This window comes from Sitophilus oryzae, unplaced genomic scaffold, assembly GCF_002938485.1.
Source record: "Sitophilus oryzae breed Bouriz unplaced genomic scaffold, Soryzae_2.0 scaffold_1396_pilon_pilon, whole genome shotgun sequence".
Taxonomy (NCBI): Eukaryota; Metazoa; Arthropoda; class Insecta; order Coleoptera; family Curculionidae; genus Sitophilus; species Sitophilus oryzae.
In genome coordinates, this window is record NW_022146055.1 from 8,954,413 (window position 1) to 8,972,093 (window position 17,681).

At 30.3% G+C, this 17,681-nt stretch overlaps 1 protein-coding gene across 3 annotated transcripts; it reads left to right on the top strand.

Annotated features, from left to right (window-relative positions):
• Positions 1-3,154: 3,154 nt before the first annotated feature.
• LOC115876001 (testicular acid phosphatase homolog) lies at positions 3,155-16,024 on the top strand. Of its 3 annotated transcripts, none has more exons than XM_030891651.1 (8): positions 3,155-3,461; positions 9,354-9,488; positions 10,964-11,062; positions 11,121-11,357; positions 11,409-11,594; positions 11,658-11,781; positions 14,672-14,886; positions 15,816-16,024. In XM_030891651.1, exons 1-8 carry the CDS (start codon positions 3,411-3,413, stop codon positions 15,990-15,992), a joined length of 1,224 nt encoding a protein of 407 aa, XP_030747511.1. In that variant the 5' UTR covers positions 3,155-3,410; the 3' UTR covers positions 15,993-16,024. The 3 variants fall into 3 exon arrangements, with proteins under 3 accessions (XP_030747511.1, XP_030747512.1, XP_030747513.1); XM_030891652.1 differs by lacking the exon at positions 3,155-3,461 and adding an exon at positions 8,745-8,928; XM_030891653.1 differs by lacking the exon at positions 3,155-3,461 and adding an exon at positions 8,956-9,061.
• Positions 16,025-17,681: the final 1,657 nt, after the last annotated feature.

The window sequence follows — 17,681 nt, forward strand, 5'->3', positions numbered from 1 at the left end:
GTTCACCGCAAACTTTCGCACGGTACAATTTTTTAATCTCTGACATTAAGTAGCTTTACTCAGTGCCTTCTATTAAAAGATCAGCCTACGGGCGGACTTTTGTTTACTTCATCAGCTGTACATACTTAGATATTGGGTTAGATTCCGTTTCATATTTTGTCGGTTGATTTTTGGTTTTAACTCTTTGATTTTTGGTATTATTTATTATTGTAGTGCAAAAAACTAATTATTTTGGTGTTGAAGTGACATAAACTACTACCAGATATATGGTCACTCTCGGTTTCGCAAAAAAATAGAAATTTTAAAATTACACGTTGTGCAAGTGATTTAACCTAAAAGTGCCCATACATTATTTTCTTATCGTGATTTTTGTGTGTGTTTTTTAAGACTCTAACAATTCATCAATAAAGCTTAAGTGGAGTGTGTTATTGGTGCTATGCCTCATCTTTGTTGTGTTCCTGGTGGAAAGGATAGTTACTAAGGATAGTTATTATACTAGGCAGCCTAAAGTGTCCGGAAGAGCAAGAAAAGTGGGTACGAGTTATAAATCAAGAGAATTTTATTGAAAATATCTTTAATAAATTTAAAAATAATATTCTCCCATGATGGTATTAATGAAATCTGGACAATTATGTTTATTTTATTCATATTGTGGAATCTCCACTCCAAGTGTTGCTGGTTCAGCTTCGATAGATTCAAACACGTAAGTAGGTATTATGATCTAGGGAAAAATAAAGAATATGTGTATTAGAGATCATGAAAAAGATTATTATTTTGAGTTCAAATTTTAAAAAGATTTTTGTAAAGACAAGACTGATACAGTTTAAAAGAAGAATGTGTTTTGTTTGATAATATATAATGTATGTTAAGCATAACATATATTTGTTCAGTAATTTTAATGAATAGTATTGATTATTTATAATACCAAATTAATATCAAATATTTAAGTGATGGCTGAATACAATATGAATAAAATAACAATAAAATTGGTATATTTGCATAATACAAAATTAAGTTTTAAGAATAAAGGTGTTACTAAAAATACTAAGAAATTCATATTTCTTTGTTTTAATTGGTCTAATGTTATTTACATTTTACGTAAGAATTATACCGTATCATCGAAAAAATCGGCGTCTAGTTGGCTTGGAAATAAACATCGATGACATTCCCTAAATAACTGTACACATAAAATAATTAACTAGAATTTTACAATCTTGGAAAATTTGATATTCTTGAACCTTGATTCTAAATATTCTAAATTTTTTGATTTTCTTCGAATTTAGGTTCGGGAAAAACGCTGATTGATTTTTCATTTGGTTTTTCATTATTTTTATTTGGTTTAAAAAAAAACGGTTCGGCTAACATTATAGCCTCCATCAGTGTTGTGTGAAAATATGAAAAAAAATAGTGTCGAATATAATCCAAAAAATAATCAAGTGTGTTGTATATGAAAAAAATAGTGTCGAATATAATCCAAAAAATTGCATATAAAATATTCACACCACGCACATAATGTTTACTGCGTACTCCATAGTCAATGTAGATAATTTTAGTGTTAAGAATAATAATTTTAAAAAATATGTGGTCGTCTTTTGATAAGTTTATATTAGTTTATTAATTGCAGTAAACATTATGAGGTGTGAATTATATTGTATATGTAATTTTTTGGATTATATTCGACACTATTTTTCTCATATGACACAACACTGTGAAGGCTATAGTTAGCCGAAACTTTTTTTTTAAACCAAATAAAAATAATGAAAACCCAAATGAAAACTTAATCAGCGTTTTTCCCGAACCTAAAAATCCCAAGAAAATCAAAAATTTTAGAATAATTTAACATATAAAATGCCAGCGATCTTCATTTCGTAGCCATCGCTGACGCCTTTTTTTAGATAATATTGTATTATTTGTAAATATAATTTTTCGAACATTGATACTTGCAAAATATACATATAAATTTTGTGAATGCAAATAATAATACATCACTATTAGTAGATATTAAATGTTTTTTGTTAAATTAGATCGATTTTCAAACCCCAAAATTTAAAATATATTTACATTTTACCCATTATCTTATGTACCTATACATTATTTGTACATTGTAAAACATTTGCTGCATTTGTATGGTTCATAGTTTATTTGCCAAAGTATTTATTACTATAAATAGGTATATATGTTGTAGTTATTAACTGTATATTATGTATATTTCATTTAAACTATATCATTTTGAAAATACAAACCAAAAATCTGAGGAATAATTATGTTTTCCATGTATTCTACAACATATTTATTAATCCGTTATATCTAACTAGCGTGACGTCATAAATCTCGCCCGTAGGCTGATCTTTTAATAGAAGGCACTGCTTTACTTTATGGTTACGGCACTAAAACGGATGCAAATACAGAAAAAACCGGTGGCTCTCAAAATTTTTCCAAAATTTTTTTTTTTTTTTTAATTTTCAAACTTAAATAACTCGGTTAATTTGGACTTATTTGAAAAATGGTAAAAGAAGAAAATGTGTTTGTTTCGTCGATATCTACCAGCCCTGAAAATATTTGCACTTATTTAAGACTCACCCTGTATATTGTAATATAATAAACCCGACAAACTGTATACACCAAAAACTGTTTAATTATATACAGGGTGAAGGATTTTTTTTAGTTTTTTTTAAACATAATTTCTGTATAATATAACAACATAGGTAGTAGATTAAATTTACAAGAAAGAAAACCTAGAAAAGATCAAGTGGTTCCCAAAATTTAAGGAAAAAATCTTACTTACAAGTTTGAAAAACTGTAGAGAAAATAATATGTTTTTTTTCTTGAGATCTACGAGGATCTACCAGCCCTGAAAATATTTGCCTTTATTTAACACTCACCCTGTATAATAGATTTGAATTGAATTGCAATTGCTAAAAAAATGTAATTTATGACAACAATTTTTTACATAATGTATAATAATTATATTAAAGTTGTTAACATGTGATCCCAAAAAAACTACTTTTGATTAACTCTGTATACAGTAAAATTATTGTATTTATATTGTAATTGAGATTTGACCCTGGTTATTGTTTTTGCTATGTTGTTAATTTTTACGCAATAGTTCCAATCTACCTAGTAGAACATAATAAATATGAAGCCAATATTTTTTTTATTTTCATAAAATATTCATATTGGTTGCACGAAATCATAGTAACATTCAGTTAATTGCTACTTTGGGCGGTATTTGGTTACATTTTAATTACATGTCTATATTTACACTAATTACAACGGTTGTAAAACGGATTATTTATTATTAAGATAACACAATATAATGAACAAAAAAATTGGAGGAATGAAATTTTGCAATTTCTAGTGTCTTTTCAGAATGGTCCATAATGGATAAAATAGAAATGTTATTGTGAGTTATGTTTTTATACATAAAAAGAAGACCTTTAAATATGGATAGAAACAATGCGGTAAGTTTAAATGAATATATATAAAAAATGGGAGCGTACGACTTATCTTAGACAATAAAACATACCTATTTGTAATTAAAATATTGCAATATACAGGGTATTTCAAAAAACGTGCCATCTCTTGTGGAGAGATTCCCCTCGTAAAAATAAGACTTATTTTTCATATTAACATGGATCCGATTCTGCTATGTTTCGTAGATACAGGGGGTTAAAGTTTTCATGTTTTTTTCGATTCATTATAATTTTTTTCCAAGTATTTTTAGCGATTCGAATGAAATTTTCATGGAAGTGCGACATATATTTTAATGTTCAAAAAGTGTCGTCATATTCACCAGAGACGTGCATATTAGTTGTCACTACAAAATATGAGCGCCACTGACTTTTTTCTTTTGTTAAAAAAACTGTGTTAAAATTCTACGCCAAACTTTCTAAAATATTAAATAATTTTTTAATGAAACACCATGTATGTTATTTTTTTAATAGATGGAGAATTAAAAAATATACATTTCTTGTATTTAGAGTATGTCAAAATTTTTAACGGTGTCGCAGATATTTATGGCTTTATATTTCACATGGTAATTTCCATAGACTTAAAATAAAATATAGACTACACTATTTACATCTCAACGCGGACAAACAATCTTTTTTGTACACATGTTTACTTCTGGGTACAGTCGACCGAGCCTTCCTCATCCAGGCTATGTTGTCACGTCTTTAATATTATCAATATTTTTTTTCTTGTTATACACATATAAGATATTAATACTACATTTTAATAAAGTAGGTTTTAATATTCCATAGATGTATTAAATAGTCCTTATACTACTAAATTATAAGTCGGATACTGTTTAAAAAGGATAAGTTCTTTACAATATGACAACACCGATTAGAGGCGAGGGAGCCTATTCATTCATATATTACCTTGTAGTACGCGTCGCACGTGTGCCGACATAGCCGTTTGTTGCCGCTATGTCCCCGGCTGTATTAACGCATTTTCTTACCTTGTAGTCCTTAAGTGTTTATTTTATTTTCTTTTTCTGTTAAAGAACTATAAAATATGGTTCGCCAGTGCCAAACTTGCAAGAAATTTGACTTAAATAATCCATTTAAGTCTTGTAACGACTTTCGACCGGTAGGCAACTCTCAATTTACCCATTGGGAGTCAGTGGCGTTGTTGTAGAAAGGCGCTTATTTAGATAATATTTTAGTAAAATGTAAAATTTGAATTTTTTCTCTTACATTACATTATTTACTTACTTACATTGTAACAAAATCATAATTATAACCCTGTTAATAATTAATAATGTTTTTATTAAAAATATATTCCGGTTTATTCTAAAATTATCTTCAGAATCTAAAATAACATACAAGAATTTGAAAATGATATTACATTATGAAACAATATTTTTTAATATACCGGGTCGTCTCAAAAGTGGCTCACCCCCTATAACTTTTTTATTTTTTCATATAAAAAAAAACAGATTTGTATGTTAGTAAGTAGATATATGACATAAATTAGGATTTATTGACGTATTCAATTGTTTTTGGTCTCTTCCTGTTTCACCGAAATGATTACATCTTTTGATTTTTAAAGGCACCCTCGGTATATTGCTACTTTATTCGATAAAAAATGACAGTCTGAATAGAATGACATATCATATGTCAACTTTTGACATTGTCGCTTAAAAACTAATCGTATTTTAAATTTCAATCCAGGGTGCCATGGTGTTGTTAAAAACACTAAGTTTTAATCAAGGAGCCTTGGAAAAATAGTTTTGATCGTCTAATAGGTTTCGTGTCTTGTCTAGGCCGGTTAAAAGATGTACAAATCGCGTATTTTTAATGATACATATGTCAATTTTTTCAAATGGAACAAGGGTGACTCATTCGCATATTTGGAAAAAGCATTTTTTTATGATTATATTGATACCACACACTTGGTATTTCGAGCCAAATTTTCGTTACGAAGCGCAAGTTATAACTTCAAATAAACCTTATGCGAAAATGTCAAAAGTGGACATATGATATGTCATTCTATTCAGAGTGTCATTTTCTATCGAATAAAGTAGAAATATACCGAGGGTGCCGTTTAAAAATTAAAAGTTATAGTCATTTCCAGTGAAAGAGGAAGTGACCAAAAACAATTGAATGCGTCAATCAATCCTAATTAATGTCATATACTAACGTACTAAATCTTGTTTTTTTTATTAGAAAATATAAAAAAATTATGGGGATGAGCCACTTTTGGGACGCATCCGGTATAATAAAGACAGTACCAAGTTACATAAATGTAGTTTTTATTTTATCCACTTCCTATCACCTTTTTTGCTTTAATGGAACAGATTTATGTTTTCTCTAATTTACGTAATAAGATATCACCTAACCAGAAAAAAAATACAACAATCATATATTTTTTTTCTCTCCCTGTCGCCGCGCGCCGATTCTATTATATCTGTGGAATAGATCCTGTTTTGATTAATATTAGAGGTTGTAAATGTTTGACTAAAATTGATAATTTATTATTAATTTCAAAAATTATGCAATTTCGATTATAAAATTTCTTCTATAACGTGTATTTTATTATTTTTATCCTTTTTGGATTCTAAGACGTTTTTTCTAAACTTATTTTTAAAAAACCTGTCCTAAATCTTAATAAAATATAAAACAATTTAAATCCGATATATTTTTAATTTAATTATAGCTTCATTAAAATAAAAAAATTACCCGGCTATGATACGGAGAGTTCAGGTGTACTTGAGAAACGAAAGACAGTGTTGTGTTTCTCGTCAGAGTCGTCAGGGAACGACCGTTACGACAGAGACAACCTATCTATCACTCGTGTCGCACTCGTTATAACATTGTCTGACCGCATGTTCCAGCTATTTATGAATGAGATACTCAGTCTATATTTTATTTTAAGTCTATGGTAATTTCCAATTTCCACAGTAAACTTTAATCAAAGCCACCCAATGATTTTTCTCTCGTATTTTACCGTTGAAAGCCATATGAAATAATACTACGTGTATGTGCGAAACTATTAAAAGATGTTACATAGTTTAAATGCAAAAAATGTTCATTTTTTAATTCTCCATCTGTTAAAATATAATATACAGGGTGTTCCATTTAAAAAAACAAAGAAAAATTATTTTATATTTTAGAAACTTTGGTGTAGAATTTTGAACACCGTGTATGATTTAAGATTACGATATTTATAGCAAAGTAAGTACAGACTATCTAAAGTATGTGCCTACTATAGTTTTGATTTCAAGACAGTTAATAATTAAAAAAAAAGCTGAAAAAATATTTTTTTTTTCATTTATTATCTCTGAATCTATTAAAACATATTTAAAATATTTTAGAATTATATAAAGTGATCGAACCAAAAATGCGATAATATACGGGTGTTCCATTAAAAGAAATCATCCCGATCCACTCAAAAATCACACGAAAAAACGGATTTTTTTGAAAATCAATTTTATTTTTTCCTGGCGTTACTTTTTAGAAAATCAAAAAACTAATTGCACATACGAGTACATTTATATGCCACACTTAATATTTTTTTTGTTTCGGACATTTGAACATAATTTAATTAAACCAATTTCAAGTCCGGTTTTGTTTTTTTAAATATTTAATCTATTCATTGTTACAATATTGGTAAGCTTCCAAACTTAACAATGACGTGGAGTAAAACATTAAATACGGAGAATCAAATGCAATTAAATAATATAAAATTATTGGGCATTACTGGACGTCATTTTTAAAAGTGACAATACGTTTCACCATTACAATAAAGAGTACAGAATGCATTCGGAAGTATAAGAAGAAGATATTATGTTCAAAGAGCTATAAATAAGATTGAACGAAAAATACATTAATTTTTGCATTAGGGACGGTGGTAACCCTTTCGAACATGTAGATCATTACTAGTTTTAGAAACTAGTTTGTAGAAGTTAATTTATTTATCATAAATAAGATTAATATTATGCATATTATTAGATCGTACACTGAAATTTCAAAATCACAATAAAAAAAGTTATAAATAATATTTTTAAATTGCTAACCTGGGTATTATTTGTTTGAATCTTTCAATTGGCTCCATTCAATTTTAATTAGCGCTGATCCATATTGTTGCGATGAATATAATCAGATTAAATAATTTAAAAAACCAGAGTGGGACTTTTTTTAAAAACCAGTGTGGGAATTATTTTAAATAATAATTAAATAGTTTTGTTATTGTTAAGGTACCTAAAACAAAAAAAAAAGTATCAAGTGTGGCATATCATTGTACTCAGGAGATCGAGTTCTTTCAAAACTTCAAATAAAAAATGCATGTATTTAAAAAAATTAAGTTGGCCTCTGTATCTCACAAATTTTCAGCTAATTTGAAAATCTAAAAATACTATCAGATATCCCTAATAAAGTAGTCATGAGAATGTGCAATTAGTTTTTTGATTTTCTAAAAAGTAACGCCAGGAAAAAATAAAATTGATTTTCAAAAAAATCCGTTTTTTTTTCAAAAAACTCCTTGATGAACATCCTTGAAATTTTTAAAACTTTTTTGATGGCATCTTGGTGAACATCCTAAAGCGCAACTTTGCCCCAATTTAACCATCTTCGTATCTCTTACGGTTTCCGAGATACCAATGGTCGTACCTCGAATTTGTAGCACCCTGTATAGATGCCCGACGCACTATTGCCTGACCCTGTATAATACTCCAAAGTAGATTTATAGCCTAATGTAATTTTTATTGAACAAACTCTTACCGGATAATTTGATAATTATTGTACCTATATGTTGTGTGAATTACCATTGTACTATCACAATGTAACTATTTACAAGAATACAGGATGACTCAGAATGTCGTAAATCACGACAATTAATTTTTGCGAAAATTTTTTAACTGTGTTACTGAACTATTCTTGAACTTAAAAGGTATTATCGTAACTTTTTTATATAGTTATATCCTACAATTTTTAAAAATATTTTCAAATATGTAATAAATTTTTACATTTCATTTAAATTAAATTAGATATACGGTATAATAATCTAATATAAGACATTTTATTGGTCAGACAATTGCGGTACCGCTTTGTAAGAAACCGCGAAGAATACTGCATGTTATTGTCTTGTCCCACCTTTACAAATGACCACGAACCTAACCACTGATCACTGATACTAAGTACTAATAATATGTTATCTATCCATAATAAATTAAATGCAACATTACTTGAATGTTTGTTAAAAATCAAGACAGGCAATTTAAAAACTTGTGTGTTCGTTGTTTTATTAACGTGTTTCGTGTCAAGAGCTCGGTAGATTACAAGATCAGTCAAGGTTTAACACATTGGATTTTATTTCATTGAAAAAAAAAACAATAAAAACGCATATACCTACTAAATAGTTATAAATAATATACCTCCCAATATATCAGCAATAAAGTGTTATTATATGAATAGGCCATCCTGGGTAAATATTTAAATTTATACTGACTTTCATTGTTAGCAATTAACAAACTGAAATATCAGATAAATAATTTTTTAAACAATTTGGAATGAAAAACTGCAACAAAATATACTACAAAAATCTTTAAAGTAGAGAAGTAGGTACATATATCTAAAATCTCTAGTGATTTCTCGTGACTATCACATGTTCGAATGAGAACGGTTAAATTATAATTAAATTATTAATCAGACAAGCATAACTTTAATTTTAAACACAGTGATTATATAATTTCCTAGTGAACTGTTTCGATGGGTTATCACGAAGCATGTTTTATTATTCACGTTTTTGTTGCAGAGGGGTATTATTTTTATGTACATAAACGAACAACGATGTATTTTAGTAAATAAAAAATAAACTACAATTAAAATCAGCTATATATTTTCCGACAGAAACGAAGAGTATGTAGATGCCCTCTAACCGTCATGATCGGCGGAACTGTGATAATACTAGTTTTAATTGGTGTAGTAGTTGGAATTAGTCAAGACAATGGAGAACAAGAGAAAGAGTTAAAAATGGTACATATTGTAAGTAAAGTTGTTTTATTTATTCCGAAAATTTATTAATTTAAAACTCACCAACGGACTTAAGCTTAAAGCCGGGATCATTAGGCCACACGCCACGCCACACCACGCTATCCCACGTGAGCCCGCATGTTGCGACGTAGGAAAAAGTGTACACGAGATTTGGGACAGACGAATCGCCCATCACACGTGTGATAGCGTGGAGTGGCGTGTTGCCTAGTGTGTACGCAATGTACGCAATACACCTAATTAAATGGAAAAACATACGCACAAATCTTGATGAAGTGGGGTGGCATGGCATGGCGTGTTGCCTAATTGGGTCCCGGTTTAACTTGTGTCAGTCCTTATTTGAGTAATTAATTAACGTGATTTTACTGCTGACTCTGGTAATAATCATGACTTGTTATGATTCGTTAATTACTCATATACATAATATAGAAAGTAACATTAAAAAAATATATATTCAAACTTTTCTAAAACTATTGTATTACAGGTTAAAGGATGATTATTTTAGAAATAAATAATACATTAATCATTTATTTTTTGACGCTGAATAATGAACTAAAAAACTTGAAACAGTAAATTTTTTATTTCTTAATGTAATTTTAATTATATTTTTTTAACCAAGTAGTAAAGTTTATTTAACGAGTCACGAGAAGACTTCGACAGACGATATAAAAAAATGACAGAAACAATGTTGCAAATGAAAAAATAACTGTTACTGTCAGGTACGAGTATACTATAGTTGGGCAAATATTTATAAGTAGTCTGCCCAACGGCAATACATGACAGTGACTGTCATTTTAATTAACTGGTAAATTGTATTTAACATCATTTTCTGGATGTCGTTTGTTTTCTCTTTCTAGGTATATTCTTTGATTTTCTCTGACTCGTTATACAGGGTTACATACAGCTAATCACTTACAATAAAAAAAACGAAGTAAACTTTTTTTCAATCAGTCAAAATATGTTTTTTTACATAAAATTGAAATTATTTTAAAAATTACTATTCCATGATTCTATATTCAAGTATGGAAAATCATACACAAAACCGTTTAAAATTTCATATAGAATAGAAACTCTTAAAATATACAGTGTCAAAAAATAGTGTATCTAACTTCGTTGGTAAAAGTAAAAAAAAAATTAACCCTCGTTACAGCACTCGAAAGGCTAAATAAAAATAATATAAAAAATGTCTATATCTATGTCTCATCTATGTATTCATCTCTCCAAAAAAATCCTTTATGGGTATTTCGCCACTGCACTGCAACTTTCACTGAAGATAACCAAATTGACAGCCACTTCCGGTGAAACCGGATGTACAAGAAAGTTTCAAACGAAAGTACAACTCTAAATATTCTTAATAGCAGCCTCAGGTTTCTATCTAAATTAAATCCTAAAATATTCTTTATGAATTGATTGTGGTGTCAATTGGTTCTATATAATCTAAAAATGAACATATTTTTTTTAATGTTTAGATAATGCGACATGGAATAAGAACTCCTGCAGATACTTATCCTAATGATCCTTACATAAACGATACCTTATACCCTATAGGTTGGGGTCAGCTAACTAACGTAAGTAAATCTTTAAGAAGTTTGATATATTCATTCCTATAACACTGTCAAATTGTAGGAAGGCAAACAACAGTTATACGAAATAGGTAAATTTTTCCGACAACGCTATAACAGTTTCCTCGGTGATCACTATTGGCCAGATGAATTTTATACACAATCAACGGATGTCGACCGTACTAAGGCCAGCATGCAACTGGTTAATGCCGGCCTTTGGCCTCCAAAATCTGTACAAACTTGGGGTCCCTTAGACTGGCAACCTATCCCTGTGCATTCAGAACCTCTGAGTCAAGACATGGTAACATATAAACTTTTAAATTAAAATTGACTATACATTACCGTTATTTAGTTACTTTTAGTTCGAAAACCATGTGCTGCGTACCATATCGAAAGAGACAGAGTTGTCGCATCGCAAGAAATACAAGATAAATTAAAATCTTCTCAGCAGTTATTTGACGATTTGACCAACTACACTGGAAGAAGTGTTAAAGATTTTGATGACGTACAAGATTTATTCAGCACATTAAAAGCCGAAGTAAGTGAAAACTTTAAAACTAAATTATTAATATTACTAATGTTGAACATATAAATTTCTTAGGAAGGTATTAATTTGACTCTGCCCGAATGGACAAATAAGTATTATCCTGATCAAATGCTTGAGCCAACTGTTTTCAGCTATATATTAAATTCATGGAATGATAAACTTAATCGGTTAAAAGGAGGTAAGAAAATGACGCTAAAACAACAGTAAATTCACGATATACATACTACCTATATGCTACATTCAGGACAAAGTTGGTTTGATTAAGCGCATTACGTCAGCTGGAGTAGATTTCATCGAACTGCATTGGTTTATAATTTCCTGTTACATTTACTTTTTTTATTTCCGGCCACAAATCGAAACTCGGTATGTGGTCGTAGTCTATTATTTCATTACGCGTTACCGTCCTATTTTTAAAACACCGGTAGTATGTGTATCGAGTCTGTGTATAGTCCGTCCAACGACATAAGAAAGATTTCGACATCCAAAAAATGACAGAAAATACAATTTGCCTGTGAATTTTTTTCGATCGTATAGTATTAAATACAGGGTGAGTTTTCTACGATGTCCTCTATGGGTATCTCGGAAACCACTGGAGTTAGAGTCGGTCAAATTGGGGAAAGAATTTCAGTTTTATGAGGACAAATATGTGTCTTTCGGATTTTTCAAAACTTAAGCTTACTAGATATTTCGAAAAAAACAAATTTCAGGTATTTTAAAAATGTTCCCTAATTCCATAATAATCTATTTTAGACAAAAATTTTACAGATAAAAGCTTTTCATTTTTGACATATGACACAAACATGTTTTTTTTTAAATAGAAACCGTAGTTGGCAGTAACCTCACAAAAAGCACAATTCAAGATTTCCAGCGATATAAGCTATAAAATGTTTTTTTTTGAGAAATTACTGAGTTATAGCCAATTCTTATCTTTTTTTGGCTAATTTCACTAGTTGGCATGGTATTCTTATTCTATGCATGGTAACTTATAGAAAGGCAAAATATTTTATTAAACGTTTTTTTTTCAATTTATGTTAAACAAATTAAAACTTAAAAAACTAATATCACTACATACACTTTAAGTTATTTTAACAGATGTTCAAAAAATCCGGCATTGTCTTCGGTAGGTACATAAAATATATCTTTTTAAACTGAATTACAAGCTTTTCTCACACGACATTATTAGACTTCTCCCGTACCGCCTCTTCGAGTGCCTCTCTTGATTCGTAAGTTCCCTTGGTGTTAACCACACTGCATAAAAAAATCTGAAACGGTTAGATTGGGTGACTGAGAAGTCCATCTCTTCCTATTCCTGAGTTTCCATAATTATGATATAAATAATTTTTTACATTTCTTGCACTATGCTGGGAAGCCTCATAATGAGCGTCTAAATACAAGTACAAATTTTCTAACATGTCTTGAAAACTGTTTTCTAAAAAGCGTAAGTAACGTTCACTGCTCAACGTATTCTCGAAAATGTATGTGCAAGAAGAGTTGAACCAATAGTCCTATACGCGTTTCTTCGATTGAAAAATTAATATTTACAATTTACTTGCTTCTCGATAAAATATTTTTGTTTGGATGTTGACATCTCTGAGAACAACGACGCTTTTTATCAAGTCATAGCCAACTGTGGTTTCCATTTAAAAAAAAACATGTTTGTATCATATGTCAAAAATGACCGATTTTAGAAAAAAAAAAGAACACAATCTAATTAAGGATGTGATTATCTAGGGTTAGTTGGGGTAATGGTAAACGATGTTAACAAAACTAATTTTAACAAGATAGGTATAACTTTGAAACTTTGACGTTTGCACTGAAAATTCTAACAGGGTATATTTAATACTTAATAGGTGCTTTGATGGACAGTTAGAAATTTGCAATAGGTTTCAAAAAAAAACTTGTTTATATTTACACCCTAGGAAAATCAAATATTGCCCTATTTTGGGGTAAATATAAACATATTTTTTAAATGGGGTAATAATGAACCAAGAACTATATACAAGTTTATTTTTAGTTGGGTTATAAGTTTATCAATGTGTTTAAATGTTTACAATTTTCCCTATGGAGACAAATAAAACATTTTGTTATAAAGACCAATTATTTATTACTGTTTCATCAAAAATGTACAAAAAATATTAAAGTTTTTCAACATCTATCTTTCCTGAAAACGAATATATTATCTTCCTTCCTACAAACGTAGCCAATGCATTTTTAACATTTCTCTTTTTTTGGTCTTTTTCATATCTGTCTTGGAGCTTATCAGTGTTAACACGTGTTTACTATTACCCCAAAATCAAGTTTACAATTGCCCCGCAATACTATTTTACTGGGACATTTGTAAACACCTCTATACTTCATTTCCCGTAAAAGTTAATCTCAAATTGTAACATGGATTTTACTAATACGACACTAAATGAAACCACTATGAATATAAATTATCTTAACTTATTCACAAATTGAAATTTTTAAACAAAATTTCGCTAAGGTATAAAACGTTTTACAAGTTTTAAAGCAGCTCTTCAAAAAAATGTTTTTGCGCCATAAACAAATAGTACTAGAAACTCATTTAATCGAGGCAATACACATCAAAGATGTGGGCGCCACTGTAGCCAGTCGGCTTATTCCCTACCCGCCAAATTCAAAAGTTATTGGACCTGTTTACAATTGCCCCTGTTTACCATTACCGCAACTAGCCCTACCACTTTTATATGAAAAATAATACAATAAATATGATTTTTTTAAAATAGGTCATACTGGAATTAGAGGGCATTTTTATAATAGCCGAAATTTGTTTTTCTCGAAATATCTAGTAAGCCATAAACTTTTTCAAAAATTCGAAAGGCGCATATGTTTGTCCTCACGAAACTGTAATTCTTTCTCCATTTGACCGACTCTATAGCTCCAGTAGTTTCCAAGATACCCATAGAGAACATCATAGAAAACTAACACTGTATTTGATACTATTGTTATTGGTGTAATGATGTAATTTTATATTATTAAATGTTTGTTAAATTTTCGACCAAAAATAATTTCATTTTGTAATTCAAAAAGAAAATTTTTCATTTTAGGCGTTTTATTGAAAAAAATCATACAAGACTGGCAATCAAAAGTAAACGATACAATTTCACCCAAATCCAGAAAAGCTTTCTTATATGGAGGACACGATTCTACAATAGTAAATCTAATGAGAACTTTAAAAGTTTGGGACCCTCAGTTACCTGATTATGCCATTACCATATTATTGGAGTTTTCTCAAGATTCTCATGGATTATATGGTGTGGAGGTAGGTATCCTTGAAAGCGGCATCAAACGGCAGTTTTATGGAAGGCTGTAACTGTGTGTTGAACGCGGATTGCTTCACGCAAAACAAAATTTAGTTAAATTAAAATTAAAGGTTAGAATGATAGATCCGGCAGAACTGGAACCTGGATTAGTCTAAGAGATAGCAACGTTTACGAGAAAGTATTTTAAGACGTCTGACTCTTTGATATATCTTTTACTATGCTCTCTGGAACAACATGCGGCCCGTCTGGCTGCCGATACCCGTTGCGTTCACTACTGCGCATCGGAAGAAGATCCTATATATATTTTTTAATTTAGTCGTATAAATTCTAGTATTGAATATAAATCGAATATGTCTCCATAGCGCAGTGCGTAGAGTTTCCGACTACGAACCGAGAATTCAGAGTTCGAATCCGGGTCAGGGCAAAGACTTTTTTATTTTATTTTCGTTTATATTCTGATAGTAAAGTATTAAATAATTCTGGTGATTCAAAAAAAAACAAATATTTAATATTTTACTATCAGAATATAAACGAAAATAAAATAAAAAAGTTTTTGCACTGACCCGGATTCGAACTTCGCTTGATAGGCAGAAACTCTACGCGCTGAGCGACTCGGTCGGTTTATATTCAATACTAGAATTTAAAGGACTAATAAAAATATAGGATCTTCTTTCAAGGCGCAGTGGGGCACGCAACGTTTACCGACAGCCAGACGGGCCGCATGCTGTTCTAGAGAGCATAGTAAAAGATATATCAAAGAGCCAGACGTCTTAAAATACTTGTTTTTCCGACGTTGCTAGCTCTCGTACTAGATGTAACTCCGAACCCGACTCTTTTAAGATACCGAATATACCCATCTCTATTTGATATGCTCCTTCCTTAATTTTATTCAAAGATATCGCTTCTCATAAAACTTAAATATTTCCAGGTATTTTTACGCAATTCTACAGTGGTACCACCCTTTAAGTTGACAATTCCTGGATGTGATAGTTTCTGTTCGTTGGATAAACTTGAGGAACTAACTAAAGAAGTAATTCCAGATAACTGGGAAGAGGAATGCAATATTGATGATAGTTATGTCGTGCCCGAACCTGGAGGTCCTTGAACGGTATTAATAAATTATTTTTGTATTTTGATCATGTTTCCTTTACATTCCAGTCTAAAATCCCCCTTAGCCTTCGAAGTACTTCTGGGTTATAAAAGCCAAATCAATAAGACTTTAAGTCTCTAACTTGATTTGGCTTTTATATTTCAAACCAGGTCTCTTTGGGTTCCATGGACGCCTTTTTTAAGTTGCCGTGAAAATATCGTTCAGGATGGTGAAAAAACATTCTGGTAAAGTTTGAGCTCTTAATATTAATATTAAGAGGTATCTCATCGTGATATTCTAGGTTTGTTCCAACCAGAATCTTGGGATTGTTTCGAAATCGTACTCGATGGGTTTTCTTGCACTTTGTTATCATGCGCGGACTTCGAATAGTTTCGTGACGGTGCAAAAAGTATCAAGGTTGGAACACTTTGTGGACTCGTGGATTGTTTTCGGGACTGTCAAAAGTGTCAAGCGTGCGTGTATCGATCGATTTTTTGTTTTTGTTCGAGGAAACAAGAAAATACGATTAAAGCTTACCTAAATATTGTTCATTTTTCACCCTTCCACTAGGCAGCAACTCCAAATTGTCACTATCTGAAGTAGAGGTAAAGAAATCAGTCATACCATTATCACTCATCCTTAATTATTATCTATAGATAATTATGAAAGTGTACAATTTAAAATTTCCGAACGATTTACTCCACACAAACTCACAAGCAAAAGTATAACACACACGTATTCGAATTCGTAAAAAATATCCAAGGCAGAAGCATCAGCCGGACGCCGGATTAGAATTAGCTGTTAAAAATCGAAAATCCCTGCCAATATGCTTTAATGCGCAAGTCAACCCAAACAGTTCTCAATTTGGACCATGTACCGAAATTACCGTTCTGAAATCGTAACTAAACGATCCCAAAGTAGGTTGGTACGCAAATAGGATCGTCCGATAACCGTCAAATCTCGGTTGAAACACATTTGAATTACTGCGCACGAGCGTGATCGTTTGGTGACGGTTCTGCGGCCCCCCCCGGGTTGGAACAGACCTTCTATTTCCCATTTAAATAACATGGGGAATTTTTTTTTGAAATTTTATTGCGTTCTAACAAATCTATACATCTTCTGGTATGAAATTGAACGGCTTTCAAAAAAGGTCGATATGAATTTTCATTTAATCGACTCGTTTGAAAGTTATTGAAGGTTAAAGTTCAACTTAAAATCGTATATGAAAATTTCTACAATTTTTAATATTTTATCACGAAATAATGGCCCAAAAAACATAAAATATCATATTTTTTATATAGTTTTTGAGCGATTTTTGAATAATTCAATTTCCTATAAGAATATGTATCGATTTTTACAAAACACATTTCTTAGAACGAAATAAAATTTTAAAAAAATGTTTCCTCTCGTGTTATTTAAATGGGAAATAGAAAATCACGATGAGACACCTCTTAATACTAATATTAAAAGCTCAAAATTTACCAGAATTTTTTTATTATTCTGAACGACATTTTCACGATAACTAAAAAAAAAATTTTTTTTTGGTGCACCCTAATATACAGGGTGTCACAGAAGTAAGTGCAAGTATTTTAACTGGTAGTATACTCTGTTTTTTTTCTCAGGTAAGATTTCGACAGACGATGACAGAAGAAAAGCAGATGACGTCCCATACCAATCTATTTATTTTACTAAAAAAAGTTTCTA

What these genes read in the sequence shown, in the direction of transcription:
- LOC115876001 (XM_030891651.1), top strand. Translation starts at nt 3,411, where the DNA reads ATGTTTTTATACATAAAAAGAAGACCTTTAAATATGGATAGAAACAAT. An exon ending in ACTTAATCGGTTAAAAGGAG is followed by an intron (nt 11,782 to 14,671) that starts GTAAGAAAATGA and finishes TTTTCATTTTAG; the next exon opens with GCGTTTTATTGAAAAAAATC. An exon ending in ATGGATTATATGGTGTGGAG is followed by an intron (nt 14,887 to 15,815) that starts GTAGGTATCCTT and finishes AAATATTTCCAG; the next exon opens with GTATTTTTACGCAATTCTAC.